Source organism: Malaclemys terrapin, chromosome 4 (genome assembly GCF_027887155.1).
Source record: "Malaclemys terrapin pileata isolate rMalTer1 chromosome 4, rMalTer1.hap1, whole genome shotgun sequence".
NCBI classification, from domain to species: domain Eukaryota; kingdom Metazoa; phylum Chordata; order Testudines; family Emydidae; genus Malaclemys; species Malaclemys terrapin.
The window spans coordinates 115,897,859-115,915,308 of NC_071508.1; the positions used below are offsets into that span (position 1 = coordinate 115,897,859).

At 44.5% G+C, this 17,450-nt stretch overlaps 1 protein-coding gene across 7 annotated transcripts in view; it reads left to right on the forward strand.

Moving 5' to 3' along the window:
- Nucleotides 1-17,450, forward strand: part of TSHR (thyroid stimulating hormone receptor) — a 238,602-nt gene that overhangs the window by 161,290 nt on the left and 59,862 nt on the right. For 6 of the 7 annotated variants that reach the window (XM_054024860.1, XM_054024861.1, XM_054024855.1 and 3 more), the window contains 2 exons: nucleotides 2,229-2,306; nucleotides 16,288-16,356. In XM_054024860.1, coding sequence (XP_053880835.1) covers nucleotides 2,229-2,306; nucleotides 16,288-16,356 — 147 coding nt within the window. The remainder of the gene's footprint in view (nucleotides 1-2,228; nucleotides 2,307-16,287; nucleotides 16,357-17,450) is intronic. The other variant, XM_054024856.1, reaches the window with a different exon arrangement.

Sequence of the window (17,450 nt, forward strand, 5' to 3'; positions counted from 1 at the left end):
CATTCACATTCTAATTTAGAAAAAGGACAAGATGTTTTTAAAAAGCAAACAAACAAAGCTAGGAAAAACGGTAATGGAACTTGTAAGTTCCTTGTTCTGAAGCAGTTTGGTTTCATGTCTTCTAATGGCAGCAGTCCTTAACTCCGGTTTTTCTGGTGGCAGGTGTCCTAAACCAAGGTCTGCTGTCTTTTCTGGAATTATTCCTCTTGCTAAGCTAAGGTGCTGTTGGTTGTTGCCAGCATTCTGGGATGCTTTATTTGAAAGTGAAGGTCCACTTTGAAAAGTGACTTTTAAAAGTGATGCCATGGATCCCATGTTTATAATTCTCAGAGACTTTGGATAAAATTTGCTCAGGTTAGAAGTAAAAAGATGTTTTTTTCCATCTGACAGCCCTGCATATTCAACTGAGCATATTCTTTCTGGTTCATGCATCACTACCATCAAGAAAAATTCTGCATTTGGAACTTAATAAACAATTTTGTAGATGATGAACCAGATGGAATTGAATCCAGCTCACTCTTCTGTACCTATGTTGGTTCTGCAGGTCTAGCAGGAATTTATTAAAATAAATGTGTAATGTTTTTTAAAGTAGGCAGATTCAGCAAGAACACACAGGGTTCATCTTCTCTAAAGAGTTGCCAATTGTACCATAACTCAATATTATAGTCTTGCTAAATGAAACAATTGATGTTAAATATAATTTATTCTCTGAAGAGAAGACGAGAGGAGCACATTTGTTGGGTAAAAGATGTCACTTTTACTTAGTCAGTTTTCTGATTCTAATAGCACTTAATTGACACTATACAAAGAACAGAAACATTTTACTGCATGTGTTCCTGCGTCACAATTTTAAAGATTCATAATTGTAAAAGGACTGAAAATCTTTTCTTCAAACTTGGCTTGAACTTTGGAAAGGTCTAAAATTGAGCTAAGATTGCAGTTTTTACTGTTAGCCATTTTTGAGTCACAGATTTTCTGATTGAGACCTCTCTGTGGGTAAAACATATTTTAGATCCATGCTGGTATAACTCAAAACCAGCTGAACCAATTTTAAACAAATTTTATAATAAGAAAGAGGGGGAATCACTTTTGGGGCTGAGATCAGGCATGGAAAATTTCAGCCCCAAAATATTGTGTGAGAAAATTATTACCAATGGAAAAAGTTTGGAATGAAGATGGTAGTGATAAAAGTTGAATTTTAGCATCTTGTAGCATGTATTTATACCTCAAGGGGTAATGAAACAGATCCTGACACATACAGTGGAATGGACTATACCAGGGTTTCTCAGCCTATGGGGAATGACTCTCAAGTGGGTCATGATGAGATGTCCATTGGAGCACACCATCTACCAGCTGAAGAAAATCAAAACCTGCAGAATCTTGAGATAGCTAGAACCCAGTAGGAGCCATGGAAAAGTAGAGAAGGAACAATTAGCTCCCTTACTTCTTCCCATCGTATCACCACCCTGTTCACTCCTGCCATCAAACCCAGTCATGGTGAAACTATACCCTTTCCCACATTCTTCCTCCCCTCCCTGCCCCAACAGCACTTAGCTCTGAGACAGGAGAGTTGTGGAGGTGGTAGTTGCAAAGGATTTGGGGATGTGGTGGGCTGTGGGACAATTACAGGGCCATTAAGTTGAGATGTACCATTGGTCTAGATGACCCGTGACTAGAGGTCCTTTCCAGCTGCTAGGATTCTGTGCAATTCAGGGTTAACTGTTCATCCTTTCCTTTGTACTAGGTGTAGTTCAGACACATAGGAAGACAGTCTTTATCTTAAACAGCTTAGTCTATTTGTGATCTTTTCTTTCATGGTATTCTTCACCAAAATTAGAATTTTATCTTTAACTTTACTTGGGATAAATTAGTTAACATTGTGGTGATTGTTGTTATTTACTTATCTGCTAATTCCCTAGCTTGTGAAAGGAGCAATCTGTCTGTGCTATTATTCAAAAGAACCACACAGGCTGGGCACACATTAGCCAATAATGTAAACCCCATCTATTTTATTCAAGCAAATTAATGGTACAAGTATTCTGGATACCTACACTTTTTAGGTGGCTGAAGCATTTTAGTCTTCCAGCACATCTGGAACATATAACTTGTGGAACTGTACCCTTTGTTTATGTATTTTTTGCATTTTATTGTGCTGTATGTCAGAGAATCATTAACAATGTTATGCAGATGTTTTATTGCAGTGTTAAGCCTTTTGTCTTCTTTTGCAGTGAAATTGCAGATAATCCTTACGTGACTTCAGTGCCTGCAAATGCGTTCCATGGGCTGTGTAATGAATCCCTTACACTGTAAGTCCTACCAGTTTAACTCACATGACTGTTATATTCCCTGTGTCTCAAAATCACTGTTGTTGTAGGAACAGCAGTGATCTGTATGCTCTGTAAAACCTGCATGCTCAAAAGGTCTGTTACACACACACACACACCCCCCTTGTCTCCTCTCTCTTTTTGAATACCTGTGAAGTGGCTTTCCCCCACCCCTCCCTCCTGGAATGCTTGTGGGATGATGAATGGGCTGCTTAAACAGCTGGAAGATCAGAAGAACTCCTAGATAGACAAGATGTCTGGGACTCCAGTTAGGCAGCACTCACACACCCAATTCATGGACACTGAATGGACACTAGCTGAGGTGGAGTGTGACCAACCAGACGCAGCCAAGTCATCTCTAGTCGCAGGCCATGAGGAGCAGGTCCTTAAAAGGGGAAGGGACCATGTGCTCAGGAGTGCACTCACAAGCTTGTACCTCCCGTGAAAGCCCTTCGCCCGGACCGCCTGGCCAGTGGTTCGCTGCGTTGCATTCCATCATGCCTCGGGAAGACGTGCCTTCATCACACCATCCATCACTGTGCTGTGGGACACTTACCTTAAAGGATCCTGACATCTCCAGTGCTGTGCCTGTCCTGGGAGCATGAGTATGCGAGTGTGAATGTGACACCCCCCACACACTTCTTTTGAGCTTAGCTATCAATATAATAAACATGCTGCTTTCTGCCAAACTGGTGGGTCATTAGTCCTCCCTAAGCTTACTAGCTGACCCAATTTCGGGTAACATTAATGGTGGAGAATGCAGGCAGCTTAGTGGAGGATTTGACCCAAGAGTAGGGGTCCCCTGGTTCCCCCACACCTGGTCTCTTGGGTGGGTCCGACTCAAGCCTGTGTAAAAAGTGGTAGGCTAGCAACCCACTGCAGGGAGAAAAGGACGCCACTGTTGAGTGCCGGTGTAGGGCAAGGGAGAGAGTTAAGTGTAAACCCCCTGGTTCCCCCTAATAGCTTCTTGAGCGGGTCTGGCTCGAGCCTGTGTAAAAGGTGGTAGGCTAACAACCCACCGCAGGAAGAAAAGGACACCAATGCTAAGTATGCCACTGTGGGGCAAGGGAAAGAAAAAGGTGAAGCAGCCCGAGCGAGAATACAGCCCCCGTTGGGGAGCGCCGCCGCCGCCCAGGATGTTATGAGCATGGCTCCAAAAGAAAGGGGCAGACCCCTGGATGCCAGGGGCGGTTCCACCTGGGAGTACAATTCCTGAACTAGAGCTCATGTTGGATAAATATGTACTTATATACAGTCCCAATAAGGCGGGACTGGATTGTGCAGGATCTGGTCCTGAAGGGGTCCGCCGGGAAAACAGGGTCTGGGGGGCTTATTCAGCCCGGGTCACCACCATTGGGGTGAAAGCCCAGGGGTGTGTGGGACCATATAATGATTGGGACAGGGATATCTGGTATGATCCGGATCCCCCGGATCTGGACTCCGGGTGGCCGGACCCCAGACACCATGGACAACTCAAACAAGCAGGGTCTGCTGCAGTGGGGGCACTGTGCTAATTTGTTTCTAAGCTTCTATCTTCTAGCCTCTGAACCGGAACATCAGGAGAGCTGGTACCAGCTGAAGCATTATAAAAATACCATGGTTATAGTGTTGTGACAAAGTCTGTGTTCAGTGTTCTGTGTTGCATGTTCTATGTTCCATGTTCTGTGTCTGTCTCTGGTGGGTGTCCTGTGCTAGCATTGGGCCCAGAGAGAGAGGGGCTTCTACACTAGATGGGGTAAATGCCTTTTCCTCTCTCTACTTTCCCCATCTCCAACCAAATTATCAATCACATCCACGTCAGTCCAAAAGACTTTGGTCCCCAATGCATCAGGTTTATTTTTGTTAGGTTCTCTAATAATCATTTTGTTGTTAAGTTTTGTATTGTATTTGTAAATCATTTGTATTGTTAGTTACATTTTCCATGACAACTGTGGTATTCCTACAAATCTTATTTGTTGTGTGTATTTAAGGGTTAGGGTTGACATTTATTGTTTGATGGCTATTGCAGCATCAAACTTGGGCCTCATTTTGTTTGTCAGTGTATCCAATTATTGTAATGGTGATGGTTTTAGTCAATTGTAATGATTTTAGTTATTCATCTGGTTATAACTGTTTGGTTTGTTTGCAACAGATCACCTGTGTCCTACAACAACAACAATTACTATAATGATCATAGATCAAGGGGCGGAGTGTTGTAGGAGCAGCAGTGATCTGTATGCTCTGTATAATCTGTATGCTCAAAAGGTCTGTTACACGCCTCCCCCCCCCCCTACTTTCCCTCTTTGAATACCTGTGAAGTGCTTTTCCCCCACCCCTCCCTCGTGGAATGCTTGTGGGATGAATGGGCTGCTTAAACAGCTGGAAGATCAGAAGAGCTCCTAGATAAACAAGATGTCTGGGACTCCAATTAGGTAGCACTCACACACCCAATGCATGGACACTGGCTGAGGTGGAGTGTGACCAACCAGACGCAGCCAAGTCATCTCTAGTCGCAGGCCATGAGGAGCAGGTCCTTAAAAGGGGAAGGGGCCATGTGCTCAGGAGTGCACTCACAAGCTTGTACCTCCCGTGAAAGCCCTTCGCCCGGACCGCCTGGCCAGTGGTTCGCTGCGTTGCATTCCATCGTGCCTTAGGAAGACGTACCTTCATCATACCATCCATCGCTGTGCTGTGGGACACTTACCTTAAAAGATCCTGACATCTCCAGTGCTGTGCCTGTCCTGAGAGCGTGAGTATGCAAGTGTGAATGTGACCCCCCCCCGGTTCTTTTGAGCTTAGCTATCAATATAATAAATGTGCTGCTTTCTGCCAAACTGGTGGGTCATTAGTTCTCCCTAAACTTACTAGCTGACCCAATTTCGGGTAACAACTGTGACTTATGAAATAATCATTCAGTCCTGATCTATAGTGGTTTGTAAAAGAGAGACACCAGAGACAAATGTTATTCATAGTCTCATTTATATAGTTTTCTTCTTTGCTGCACTGACTTGGATCAGTGCTGCTATCTTCTTTTTAAATTGACCCTATCAAAGTATTTTAATAGCAGAAATAACAAGAAGAAAGTGATTAAACAGACAGTGGGCAATAGTAGTTATGCAATGTATGAGCTGTAGAAAGGAGCACAGAGGGAAAGGGTTTGCAGTATTGCTTCTGTAAAGTTGCAACACAGGTACAGTCAAGGTATGTGAAACACTTGAGGCTAGGGATATGATTCCCTGCTAGTGTACACATATTTGCGTTAGCTGTCATTGAGCTAGCATGCTAAAAATAGTGTAGCCGGGGTAGCAAGGGCAGCTGCAAGCAGTGGCAATGGCTAGATATGCCAAATACAAACCTGCCGGAACCCCTTGGGTATGTACTCAGCAAGGCTAGCCCATCCACTGCTTGCTGCCTGGCTACACTATTGTTTTTAGTGTGCTAGCTTGATGAGAGGACACCAAGTATGCCTACAAGAGCTGGGAATCACATCATTAGCTCCAAGTGTAGATGTAGCCCACTTTGCTACAATATAGGTTGAACTCAACTGTCCCTGTCACGCACCATGAGTACAATTAGTTTGAAAACTGGTTGATAGGAGTCCTGGACAGGAGTCCGGAATGAGCCATATTTGGGTGTCAAATATGGTTCATTTTTTTAGTACAGACACAGTCTGAGCCACAGAGAAGAGCACAGGGTGTTCTTCAAGTAGTTGAAGCTGTGTATTCTACTTAGGTGTCTGCACATCCAGCCCATCAGAGCCAGAGAATTTGCCTACCAGTACCCCTGGGGGGTGGTGCACATGCCTCATGGCCGTAGCCCCTCCCCTGGCTATAGGAGGCAGCGACTTCCCATCCCCCCTCAGTTCCTTCTTACCGCCCATGGCTGGAGTCGGAGCTCTATGTAGTTTTCAACCTCACAATCCTCTATTCAGCTACCTTTTTTCTAGTTGTATATAGTTCATTAGTTCACAAAATGGACTCAAGCGGTGAGGGTTCTTTGTCTAAAGCAACACCTACTTGAACAGGCCATGCAGCCTGCTCAGCCACCGAGGCCCTCATCAGATCAGAGGTCACCCTTGGGTTTGGAGAGTGCTGCTACTTCACGTCTTGGAGCTAGCGCATTTCTAAAGAGACGAAGGAGTCGTTCCCCACTGAGTTTGCTGAGGAAAAGCTTGCATAAGACCAACCAAGGCCACTCCAGGTCCTGTGAGGATTTGTCTTCCTCCTCCAGAAGGAAAGTGCATTGGCCCGTGGTGAATGCCAGTATGCAGGACGGAGCAGGTCCTGTCATATGCTCCCAAGCACTGCACAGGGAGGTCAGAGATCCTGTGTGTTGACCCCTGTTCCAGCCCTAGAGCATCCATTTTGTCCAGTACTGACAAGAGCGATTTTACCTCCTCTGCCTTTCCATCCCAACCTCTTCCTTGGTCCAGGACTTTGCTGGGACTTTGTCTTTTATAGCCCTGTTGGCTGGGAAAGCCACTGAAACTATGGGTCTGTCAGTGCTGCATCCCAGTGTTTCTTTTTCAGACTCAGTAGAAATGGTGCTGGTACTGGACTTGGAACAAGGGACCTCCTTGGCACTGGGAACTTCTTGTTGGATCAGATTCAACAGGTCTTGCTGAGTAGTAAGTAGAAAGCCCTCATTAGGACTACCTACTTGGCCAAGGGGAAATATTTCATTTGTTGGGCCTCCGAACGAAATCGCTCTCCGTTCCAATTTTCTCTGTAATCTATCTTGGACTACGTACTCCACTTAAAGCAGCAAGGTCTGGCTTTCTCTTCTATTAAGGTTCATTTGGCATTCATCTCAGCCTTCCAGTGAATGGTATTCTCTCATGAAATGACGGTCTGGTTTCTCAAGGGGCTGGAAAGACATTATCCTCAGGTTCACAAGCTGCCCTCCTCCGCCCTGCCCTATGGGACTTAAATCTGGTCCTGTCAAAGCTCATGGGGCCCCCCTTCAAGCCATTAGCATCGCACTCCCTACTGCTTCGCTCCTGGAGGGTTGCTTTCATGGTGGCTATCATCTCAGCCAGATGGGTCTCTGAGAGCAAAGCCCTTATGTTGGAACCTCCTTACACAAAGTTCTTCAAGGACAGGATTCAATTGCACCCCCATCCGGCCTTTCTACCAAATGTGGGCCACAATTCCACAACAGCCAGGTCATTTTTCTACCTGTCCTCTTCCCAAAACCTCACAAGTCTGCTGAGGACGTCAGCTTCATACATTGGACGCTAAGCGGGCTCTGACCTGTTATATTAAAAGGCCTAAGCCCTTCCACAAATCCATGCAACTCTTTGTAGCAATAGTGGAAAGGATGAGAGGCTACCTGTGTCATCCCAAAGAATCTTACCCTGGATAAAAACCTGTATTCAGGCTTGCTATGAGCAGGTGAATGTCCTGCCTCTGGCCATTGTGACTGCTTATTCCACAGGAGCCCAGGCTTCATCAGCAGTGTTTCTCGCACAGATACTAATCCAGGACAACTGCAGAGGCACAACCTGGTTATTGGTTCATACCTTCGCATCCCACTGTGCCATCACCTAACAGGCCCAAGACAATACCAGTTTTGGGAGAGCAGTGTTACAGTCAGCATGTCCATGAACTCTGAGCCCACCTCCTTGGGGTACTGCTTATGGGTCACCTAGCATGGAATGGACATGAGCAAGCACTTGAAGAAGAAACAATGGTTATTAATCTTTTTTAACTGTTGTTCTTCAAGATGTGTTGCTCATGTCCATTCCATGACTCACACTCCTACCCTTCTGTCGGAGCTAGCAACAAGAAGGAACTGAGAGGGTGCAGGGCCGACAGCTGCCCTTATACTGGTGTATGTGCACACGACTCCAGAGGGTGCTAGAGCTGGCCCTGTGGATACCACTAAAGTAAAAAAATCCGGCAACAGTGCACGCAGCGCACACACACCTAACATGGTACAGACATGAGCAACACATCTCAAAGAACAACAGTTATGAAAGGTTAGCAACCATTTTTTCTCAACCTTTGCAGCCTCAACAAATACGTCAGGTACATGAGATTCCAAATGGTCACTCTGTTGACTATTTCCCCCACATTTTCTCCGAATGACTGGCTTGCTGCCATGGACATTCAGGACACCTACTTTCATGCAGCAATTTTGCCGAGCCCCTAAAAATTTCTTTGATTCAACATATCAGAGCTCCATTTCCAGTATATGGTTCTTCCCTTCAGCCTCTCTTCTACCTCTTGGGTTTTTACCAAATGCATGGTTGTCATCATGGCATATCTCAGAAAGAAAGGGATCCACATCTTCCCGTATCTGAATGACTGGTTACTGAGGGGCACATCCAGGGATGAAGTCCTTTCTCAGGTCAACACCACACTGCTCTTGCTCAATTATCTGGGTGTCATCCTAAACACGTGGAAGTTAACTTTGGTTCCCACTCAGAACATAGAGTTCACTGGAGTCCTAATAGATTCTATGACTTTGAGAGCATTTCTGCCAACTGAGTATTTTCAGACAACTCACCACCTTTGTCTCAGTCTGCAATCTCAGCCTCCTATAATTTCCATGAAGCTCTTGGGCCACATGTCTGCTTGCATGTAGGTGATCCAGTTTGAAAAGGTTGTGTCTTCGCCCCCTCCAAATGTGGCTCAGGACAGTTTACCATCCAACTCTTCACTCCTTGGACTTATTGGTCTGTCTTTCTTCACTTGTCCTGGACTTCTTACAGTAGTGGATGCATCTCAAGAATGTTTGTCAGGGCATTCATAGAATCATAGAATATTAGGGTTGGAAGAGACCTCAGGAGATCATCTAGTCCAATCCCCTGCTCAAAGCAGGACCAACACCAACTAAATCATCCCGGCCAGGGCTTTGTTAAGCGAGTCTTAAAAACCTCTAAGGATGGAGATTCCACTACCTCCCTAAGTAACCCATTCCAGTGCTTCACTGCTCTCCTAGTGAAATAGTGTTTCTTAATATCCAACCTAGACCTCCCCCACTGCAACTTGAGACCATTGCTTCTTGTTCTGTCATCTGTCACCACTGAGAACAGCCTAGCTCCATCTTCTTTGGAACCCCCCTTCAGGTAGTTGAAGGCTGCTATCAAATCCCCCCTCACTCTTCTCTTCTGCAGACTAAATAAGCCCAGTTCCCTCAGCCTCTCCTCATAAGTCATGTTCCCCAATCCCCTAATCATGGATTCTCTCCAATTTTTCCACATCCCTGCTATATGGGAGGGACCAAAACTGGACGCAATACTCCAGATGTGGCCTCATCAATGCTGAATAGAGGGGAATAATCACTTCCCTTGATCAGCTGGCAATGTTCCTACTAATACAGCCCAATATGTCATTAGCCTTCTTGGCAACAAGAGCACACTGCTGACTCATATCCAACTTCTCGTCCACTGTAATCCCCAGGTCCTTTTCTGCAGAACTGCTGCTTAGCCAGTCAGTCCCCAGCATGTAGCATTGCATGGGATTCTTTCTTCCTAAGTGCAGGACTCTGCACTTGTCCTTGTTGAACCTCATCCAATTTCTTTTGGCCCAATCCTCCCATTTGTCTAGGTCACTCTGGACCCTATCGCTACCCTCCAGCGTATCTACCTCTCCCCCCAGCTTAGTGTCATCTGTGAACTTGCTGAGGGTGCAATTTATCCCATCATCCAGATCATTAATAAAGATGTTGAACAAAACCGGCCCTAGGACCAAACCCTGAGGCACTCCGCTTGATACCGGCTGCCATTGAGCCACTGATCACTACCCGTTGAGCCTGACAATCTAGCCAACTTTCTATCTACCTTGTAGTCCTTTCATCAGGCCCTTCCTAACCAGGACTTTTGTCACTGACAAAATGGGATTGGGAGCACCTCTGGGGTTGCTGATAGTCCAAAGTCTGAGGTCGGAGCTGGAGTCCTCTCTGCATATCAGTATGTTGGAGCTACAGGCCCTTTACAATATATGTCATACCTTTTGGATCCATGTTAGGGACTCAGTGGTTTTAAGTCTTCTGAAGCTGGAGAATGAGGTCAGGATGCTATAGGTACAGTGGGAAGGATTCTTATAAATTTGCAGTACTCTGGAAACATAGTGCTTCTGGAGTACTGCAAATGACTCCAAGATCTCTTTCCTGATGGGTAACAGCCTATTTAGACCCTATCATTTTGTATGGATAATTGGGATTATATTTTGCCATGTGCATTACTTTTCATTTAACATTGAATTTCATCTGACATTTTGTTGCCAAGTCTCACCCAGTTTTGTGAGATCCCTTTGTAACTCTTTGCAATCTGCTTTGGATTTAACTATTTTGAGTAATATTGTATCATCTGCAAATTTTGCCACCTCACTGTTTATCCCTTTTTGCAAATCATCTATGAATATGTTGAACAGCACTGGTCCTAGTACAAGCCCCTGGGGAACACCACTAAAATGAAAATGGACCATTTACTCCTACCCTTTGTTTCCTATCTTTTAACTAGAGTGCTTGGCAATGCTTTCAGGATCATCTAAAGATCCTTAATTTAATGACAATCCTTTTTTATCTTAATCACCCTGCCTCTGTTTATAAACAAACTCCTTGTGGTAAGGGCAGAAGTTGTTAGCAACACAGACCTCATCACATTCCCCACATTTCAGAATCACCTTGTGAACCATCTGAGCAGGAATTTTTTGCTGAGTCATGAGTGGTCTCTGAAGACAAGTATTCTCTGGACTAACTTCGCAACTTGAGGTGTTCCAAAGATCAACCTCTTTGCCACAAAAAACAACAGGAAATGTTACCTGTTTTGCTCTTGAAGGGGCCTCAGTCCAGGCTCCCTGTTTGACACCTTCCATCTCAGCTGACACGTGGCTCTTTTCTGTGCCTTTCTCCTGATCCCAATCATCCCAAAGGTAATCCTCAAGCTGAAGGCAGATCGGGCCAACCTCATCCTCATTGCTATTATGTGGTTGAGGCAGTACCGGTTCTCCAATCTTCTTGGGCTATCAGTTCAGCCTCCCATGCTGCTTCCTCTCTATCCCAGCCTACTCACTCAGAATCATGGACACATCAACTTGGGTACTGAACATCGCTCAGCAATTTCCCGGTCAACAGAGCAACATCTCAACAAATCCTAAAGTTCTTCCTCAGAGCCACACATCATGCCAAATGGGCCCTGGAACAAGAATCCTGCAACTTAATGCCAAAGGATACTCATGGGCAAAATGTGAGTACCTTGGAAACCTGCTGAAGACTCACAACATTGACATCCTCATGTTGCAAGAGACCCATGTTAATAACGACCCACAGAGTAGGCACTACTGTATCTATGGATATAACCTAATTACTAGTCACTATCATCCAAAATATGGCTTGGCAGTATATATCAAAGACACCATCACAGATTTTAATGTTATTCCACCAACTGAAGAGGAGACCACATTTAACACAACTCTCAAAGTGAAGAACTCCAAGTTATCAACGTCTGTAAAGACCCTAGCATAAGATGGCCAAAACCAACGCTACCCAGCATCCCTATTCCATACATCTATGCAGGCAATTTTAATAGTAACCACAATATGTGGGGCTATAAAACAAATGAAACTGATGGCGAAAATCTCATGGACAATTAATCTATGAACTTAAATAACTATCAACATTCCATGCAAGATGCTGGCAAGGTTGGTATAAAAAAGACCCAACATTCGAGTGTAAAGACAAAAGTGGAAACACTCTCATCGCATCACATGAAGTACTACTGGCATTTCCAAGCAGCCAACACAGGCCTATAATGATCTACATAGGCATTAAGTATCAGAGGGGTAGCCGTGTTAGTCTGAATCTGTAAAAAGCAACAGAGGGTCCTGTGGCACCTTTGAGACTAACAGAAGTATTGGATTCTTCAGATGCAAGTAATGGAAATCTCCAGAGGCAGGTATAAATCAGTGCCACAGGACTCTCTGTTGCTTTTTACATAGGCATTGAAATTCCTGTGTTTTTTTTTAAACAGATACCACAATGGAATTTTGCTAAAGCTGATTGTGATGCCTACAAAAGACTGTTGAGAAAACTGTCACAAAGATTCCGGTGAGACTGAAATTCTATCAACAGTTTGCAAGGCTCATAAAAGTAGCAGGAAAGAAGAACATTCCCCAAGACTTTCAGAAAAAGCACACTTCCTGCTGGACGTGAGAGATGTGGGAGTTGCTCAGGCAATACAACTGGACCAGGAGCTCTCACACCTCAAAAGTCCTGCTACACTTCTGTGATACAGCAAGACGCCAGCGCTAGCTTGACTGCATGAAAAACCTTGATTTTATACATTCAAGCCATCAAGCCTGGACACTATTGCAATGCCTTGGATCCGCTAATCCCACAGAGCATCAGCCACCAAAAATCTGGCCAAACTCAATAGCCTCGAAACTGGTGGAGAACACAAAAGGACCACTCAGTAAACACACGTGAAGAGAAGTGTATCAACAACTCTACTGGATACTTGCTTCAGTCCCCCGAGGAGAACCTGCCACTGTCAGCATTGAGGAAGTAAAAGAAGGACTTGCCACGATGAAAAAAGGGAAGTCTGAAAGCCCTGATGGTATTCTGCTAGAATTCCTCCACCATCTTGATCCCAAAGGACTCCAATGGCTAGCAACACTGTACTCCTCTACCTTAAGGACAGTACAGATCCCTGAAATATGGTGTGAGGCAATGATAATTGCCATTCCAAAGCCTGGGAAGCCCACTGATGAAGTGGAAAGCTGTAGGCCGATTTCTCTACTATGCACAACCTATAAACTTCTTGAACGTATCATCCTCAAAAGAATACACGCTTTTACTGAACCAATTATCCCTGTTGAACAGGCAGGCTTCTGGACAAAAACATAGTTGTTGCAACCAAGTTTTGACACTCACAACTCACACTGAGGCTGGCTACCAGAAAAAACTAAAGATTGGTACAGTGTTTGTTGACCTCTTTTCTGTGTATGACACTGTATGGATTAAGCGTCTGATGCTGAAACTTGCAAAAATTATACCTTGCTACCAAACACTTTGCCTGCTGAGGACCATGCTGCGTAACAGACACTTACAGGTGTACCTGGGTAATAAGACCAGCTCACCCCGTACCATAAACAATGGGCTACCACAAGGTTCTGTACCTGTGCCAGCCCTTTTTAATATTTATGTAAGTGACATGCCTCCAACTAAATCATGAAAATTTGGATATACAGATGATCTTGCCATGACAATCCAAACACCAAACCTCCATGACACTGAGAAAGTTAACTGAGGACTCAATATTTCCTGAAAATTGAGGCTCAAACCAAATCCTAGAAAAACAATAGTAAGTGCATTTCATCTTGATAAGGGGAGTGCCAAAAACACACCAAAAGTAGCTTTTTTTTGGTAAAAATGTGCGACATGATTGCACCCCAACTTACCTCAGAATGAAACTCTGCCACACTCTCCCCTTCCATGAGTACCTTGAGATAAAAACGAAAGCCAACATAATTCAGAAACTAGCAGGTACAACCTGGGGTGCATCAGTGTTGCGAATATCTGCAATGGCACTTGTATATTTGGTACCTGACTATTGTATGGACCAAATGCAGCCACACACAACTTGTTGACAACCAACTGAATACAGTGATGTGGTGCATCACTGGAACCCTTTAGTTGACTCCTACACCATGGCTACCTGTTCTGTCTAATATTGCTCCCCTGCCAATATGCCAAACTTCTGCGATACGCCGTGAAGCTCAGCGAATCCAGGAAAACAGATATTTTCTTATCCATCAAGACCTCATCAACCCCAACATTGTAAGTCTCACAAGCCGTATGGGAACATTCGCTTAGCCTCATGCAATCAGGCAATGATCAGAAGGAGGCTTGGAAAGTAGATTGGGCTACACAAGACTTAAAATATAAACACCTTGTGCTGGATCCCAGGCAGAAAGTTCCTGGTTTCGACCTTCCATGGACATCTTGGTCAACTCTGAATCGAATCCTAACCAACCATGGTAGCTGTGGACATTGCACAAATGAAAAATCAAGGACTCCCTGGCTTGCGAGTGTGGCTTCCCACAACAGACCATCAAACATATCACTACCTCCTGCCCAATTTATAAATATGAAGGAGGCATCATCACTGCAATAAATTCTGCCACTCCTGATGTACCCATCTGGCTTGATCAACTTCAGGAGAAATTGTAGCTGCTGCACTACAGCAGCCATACTAAAGAAGAAGAATGGCTGCACCTTGCACTCCACACTCAGCTCCCTGTATCTCACAGCGTGACTGCTGCATAGCTGAATGAGGAGGAAGAGCAGGGTTCGGTGGCTGTTCAGCAGGTTCTACTCAACAGTAGAAAGCCTTCTACCAGGATGGTCTATTCGGCAAAATGGAAATGGTTTTCTGTGTGGTCATTGGCCTGCAGAATTCAATCAATGCTGGCTTCCTGCTGCACCTTTAGTCATCGGGAGTTGAATTTAGTTTATGAAAATGCATTTGGCAGTGATATCGGCATTTCATTCCCCTATTCAGAGAAGAGCAGTCTTCGCCAATCCTTTGTTATCAAGATTCTTAAAAGGACTTCTTCACCCTCTGGTCTGAGAGCCGGTTCCTTTGTGGGACTTTAACATGGTACTAGTGGTACTGATGGGACCTCTGTTCAAGCCCCTATCATCTTGTCCCTTATCATCATCAATCCCCTTTCCACTCTTGTGTCAGAAAACTGTGGTCCTGATAGCGATAACATCTGCAAGGAGAGTGTGTGAGTTGCAGGCTCTGATGGCAGGGCCTCCTTATACACAGTTCTCCAAAGACAAGGTGAATTTATGGCCACATCCAAAATTTTTGTCTACAGTGGTTTCTCTGTTTCATTTGAAGCAGGTGGCATACATACCTGTATTCTTTCCTAAGCCACATTAATCTCTGGAGAAATAGTATCTCCATACATTAGATGTCAGATGATGTATAGCCTTCTATTTGGACAGGATTAAACTGTTTTGTGCTTCACCTCGCCTGTTTGTGTCATATGCAGGTCATATAAAGGGTCAAGTGGTTTCTTCACAGATGATCTTTAGATGGATACCATCCTGTATCAAGACTGCATATGAAATAGCTTTGGCTACGCCCCCTCAGCGGGTTCAAGCTCATTCAACAAGAGCGCAAGCAACATCAGTAGCATTCCTCAATGACGTTTCCGTATTGAACATTTTCAGGGTTGCTACATGGTCTTCCATACATACATTTATGAACCATTATGCCATTACTGCATCTTCCAGGGCAGATACAACCTTGGGAAGGGCGATGCTGCAATCCTTGTTTAGATGGACTCCGAGCCCCACCTCCTGGGTGGGGTACTCCCATGTGAGTCACCCAAGTGGAATACACAGCTGCATCCACACGAAGAAGAAGAAACTGTGGTTCTTCGAGATGTGATGCAGACGTGTGTTCCATGACCGACCCTCTATTCTCTCTGCGTCGGAGTTTCATCTCTTGGTATTTGGTGCGAAGAAACGGAGAGTGGTCGGGGCGGTGCCACTTCATAAAGCCATGAGAGGTGCTATGGCCATGAGGCACAGCACTAACCCCCGACGAGTACTGCTAGGCAAATTCTCCTGCTCCAGTGAGCTCTGTGCACATGCACCTACGTGGAATACACATGCGCATCATAGCTTGAAGAACTACAGTTACAGTAAGTTATTGTTTCAACTGGAAACCCATGGGAGCTCATTTAATGTTTCTGGGCAAGTCTGAGGTGGGTAATAGAACTACCTTGCCTTTCTTGGGAAGAAAGTAAAAGTTAGTGCAAGTTGCAAGTGGTGCCTGGCATTCTTCTGTGCTCAGTAGTCAAGAATGCTGCTAAGCATCCATTAGCCCTTATGTTATATTATATCTTCAAGAGATTAAAATTAGTCCATCTGATATGCTGCTGGCTGGGGAAAGACAAAGCATAGTTCTCCAGGAATCTAGCTAGTACTGTAAAAACGGTTAATTTCATTTATTTGTTTGCAGCAAACTCTACAATAATGGCTTCACTAGGGTCCAAGGCCACGCTTTCAATGGGACGAAGCTGGATGCTGTGTAAGTAGCACCTCTGAACCATTTTTCTGCCTAGACACATGACTGGAGGCTAAAATTCTCAGCACGGATTCAGTCTCTCTCTCTCTGGTTTTGCTGGACAGTTTGGGAGATTGAGATAGATAAAAGAAGATGGTAAAAACACTCCCCACCCAGGAAATTACTGTACAGGGAACTAAAAATTGTGCCTGAGAAAATGCCAAAACTGGATGAAGTGAGAAAGAACACATTATCAGGAAATGGAGGGAGGAGTTGCACCTTGGAGCTCCAGAATAAAAGAACATGCTTTTGTTTCTGTAACAAATTTGTCCAAAAAATAAAAAGTCAGGATTAGGAAACAGCTGATACTGACTCTGGCACCCTTCCAGACCCCCTGTGTTGCTGCAAATGTTATAAGATATGTCTCCATAGGCAATAATTATATGGGCTGTTTGGAATATGCTTATGCATCCTGACACTTAACATTAAAACAAAAGCATAAATGGATTTGGTGGTTTACAGGGATTGGGTATGAGGTAGAAATTTTTATTATGTCTACAAAGGGTGCTACTGGTCCTCAGGACAAGTGGTTAATCTCAGCTCACTTTCCATCTCTCCTAGCACAGCCTATTAGGGGAAAGGCAATGAGTGGCCAGTTGGAAGACAGAAGAGAGGGGCTTATTTATCCCTGTGCCAGGACTGGCCCTTAGAAATTAGATAAAGAAAAGTCTTATCGGGTTATCTAGTCCATCCCATTAAGATTTGTTTCCTACAGCATTTTTCTAGTGCTTTGTCTAGGCCTTGTAACTCCTGCTGCTTCCCCTTATAGGCTTTTCTACCATCTGATCTCACAATTGCAATTGTATTTTTAGTGGTGTGGGCTGGGAACTGGACTGAAGCCTGTCACTCATTTCACATAGACCACTGCACAGCCAGCCAATAGTAAAAAGTTTTATTTACTCTTGAACTGGATCACATTTGGCCACTGAGCTAAAGGTGACAAACTACATAAACCTCTACCAGTCCTTGTTGAGACATCCTTTAGTTTGTATCCTTGTGACAGAGGCCTGGGAACCAACAGCTGAGCCAGCACTCTGAACACTTAAACACCAATTTAC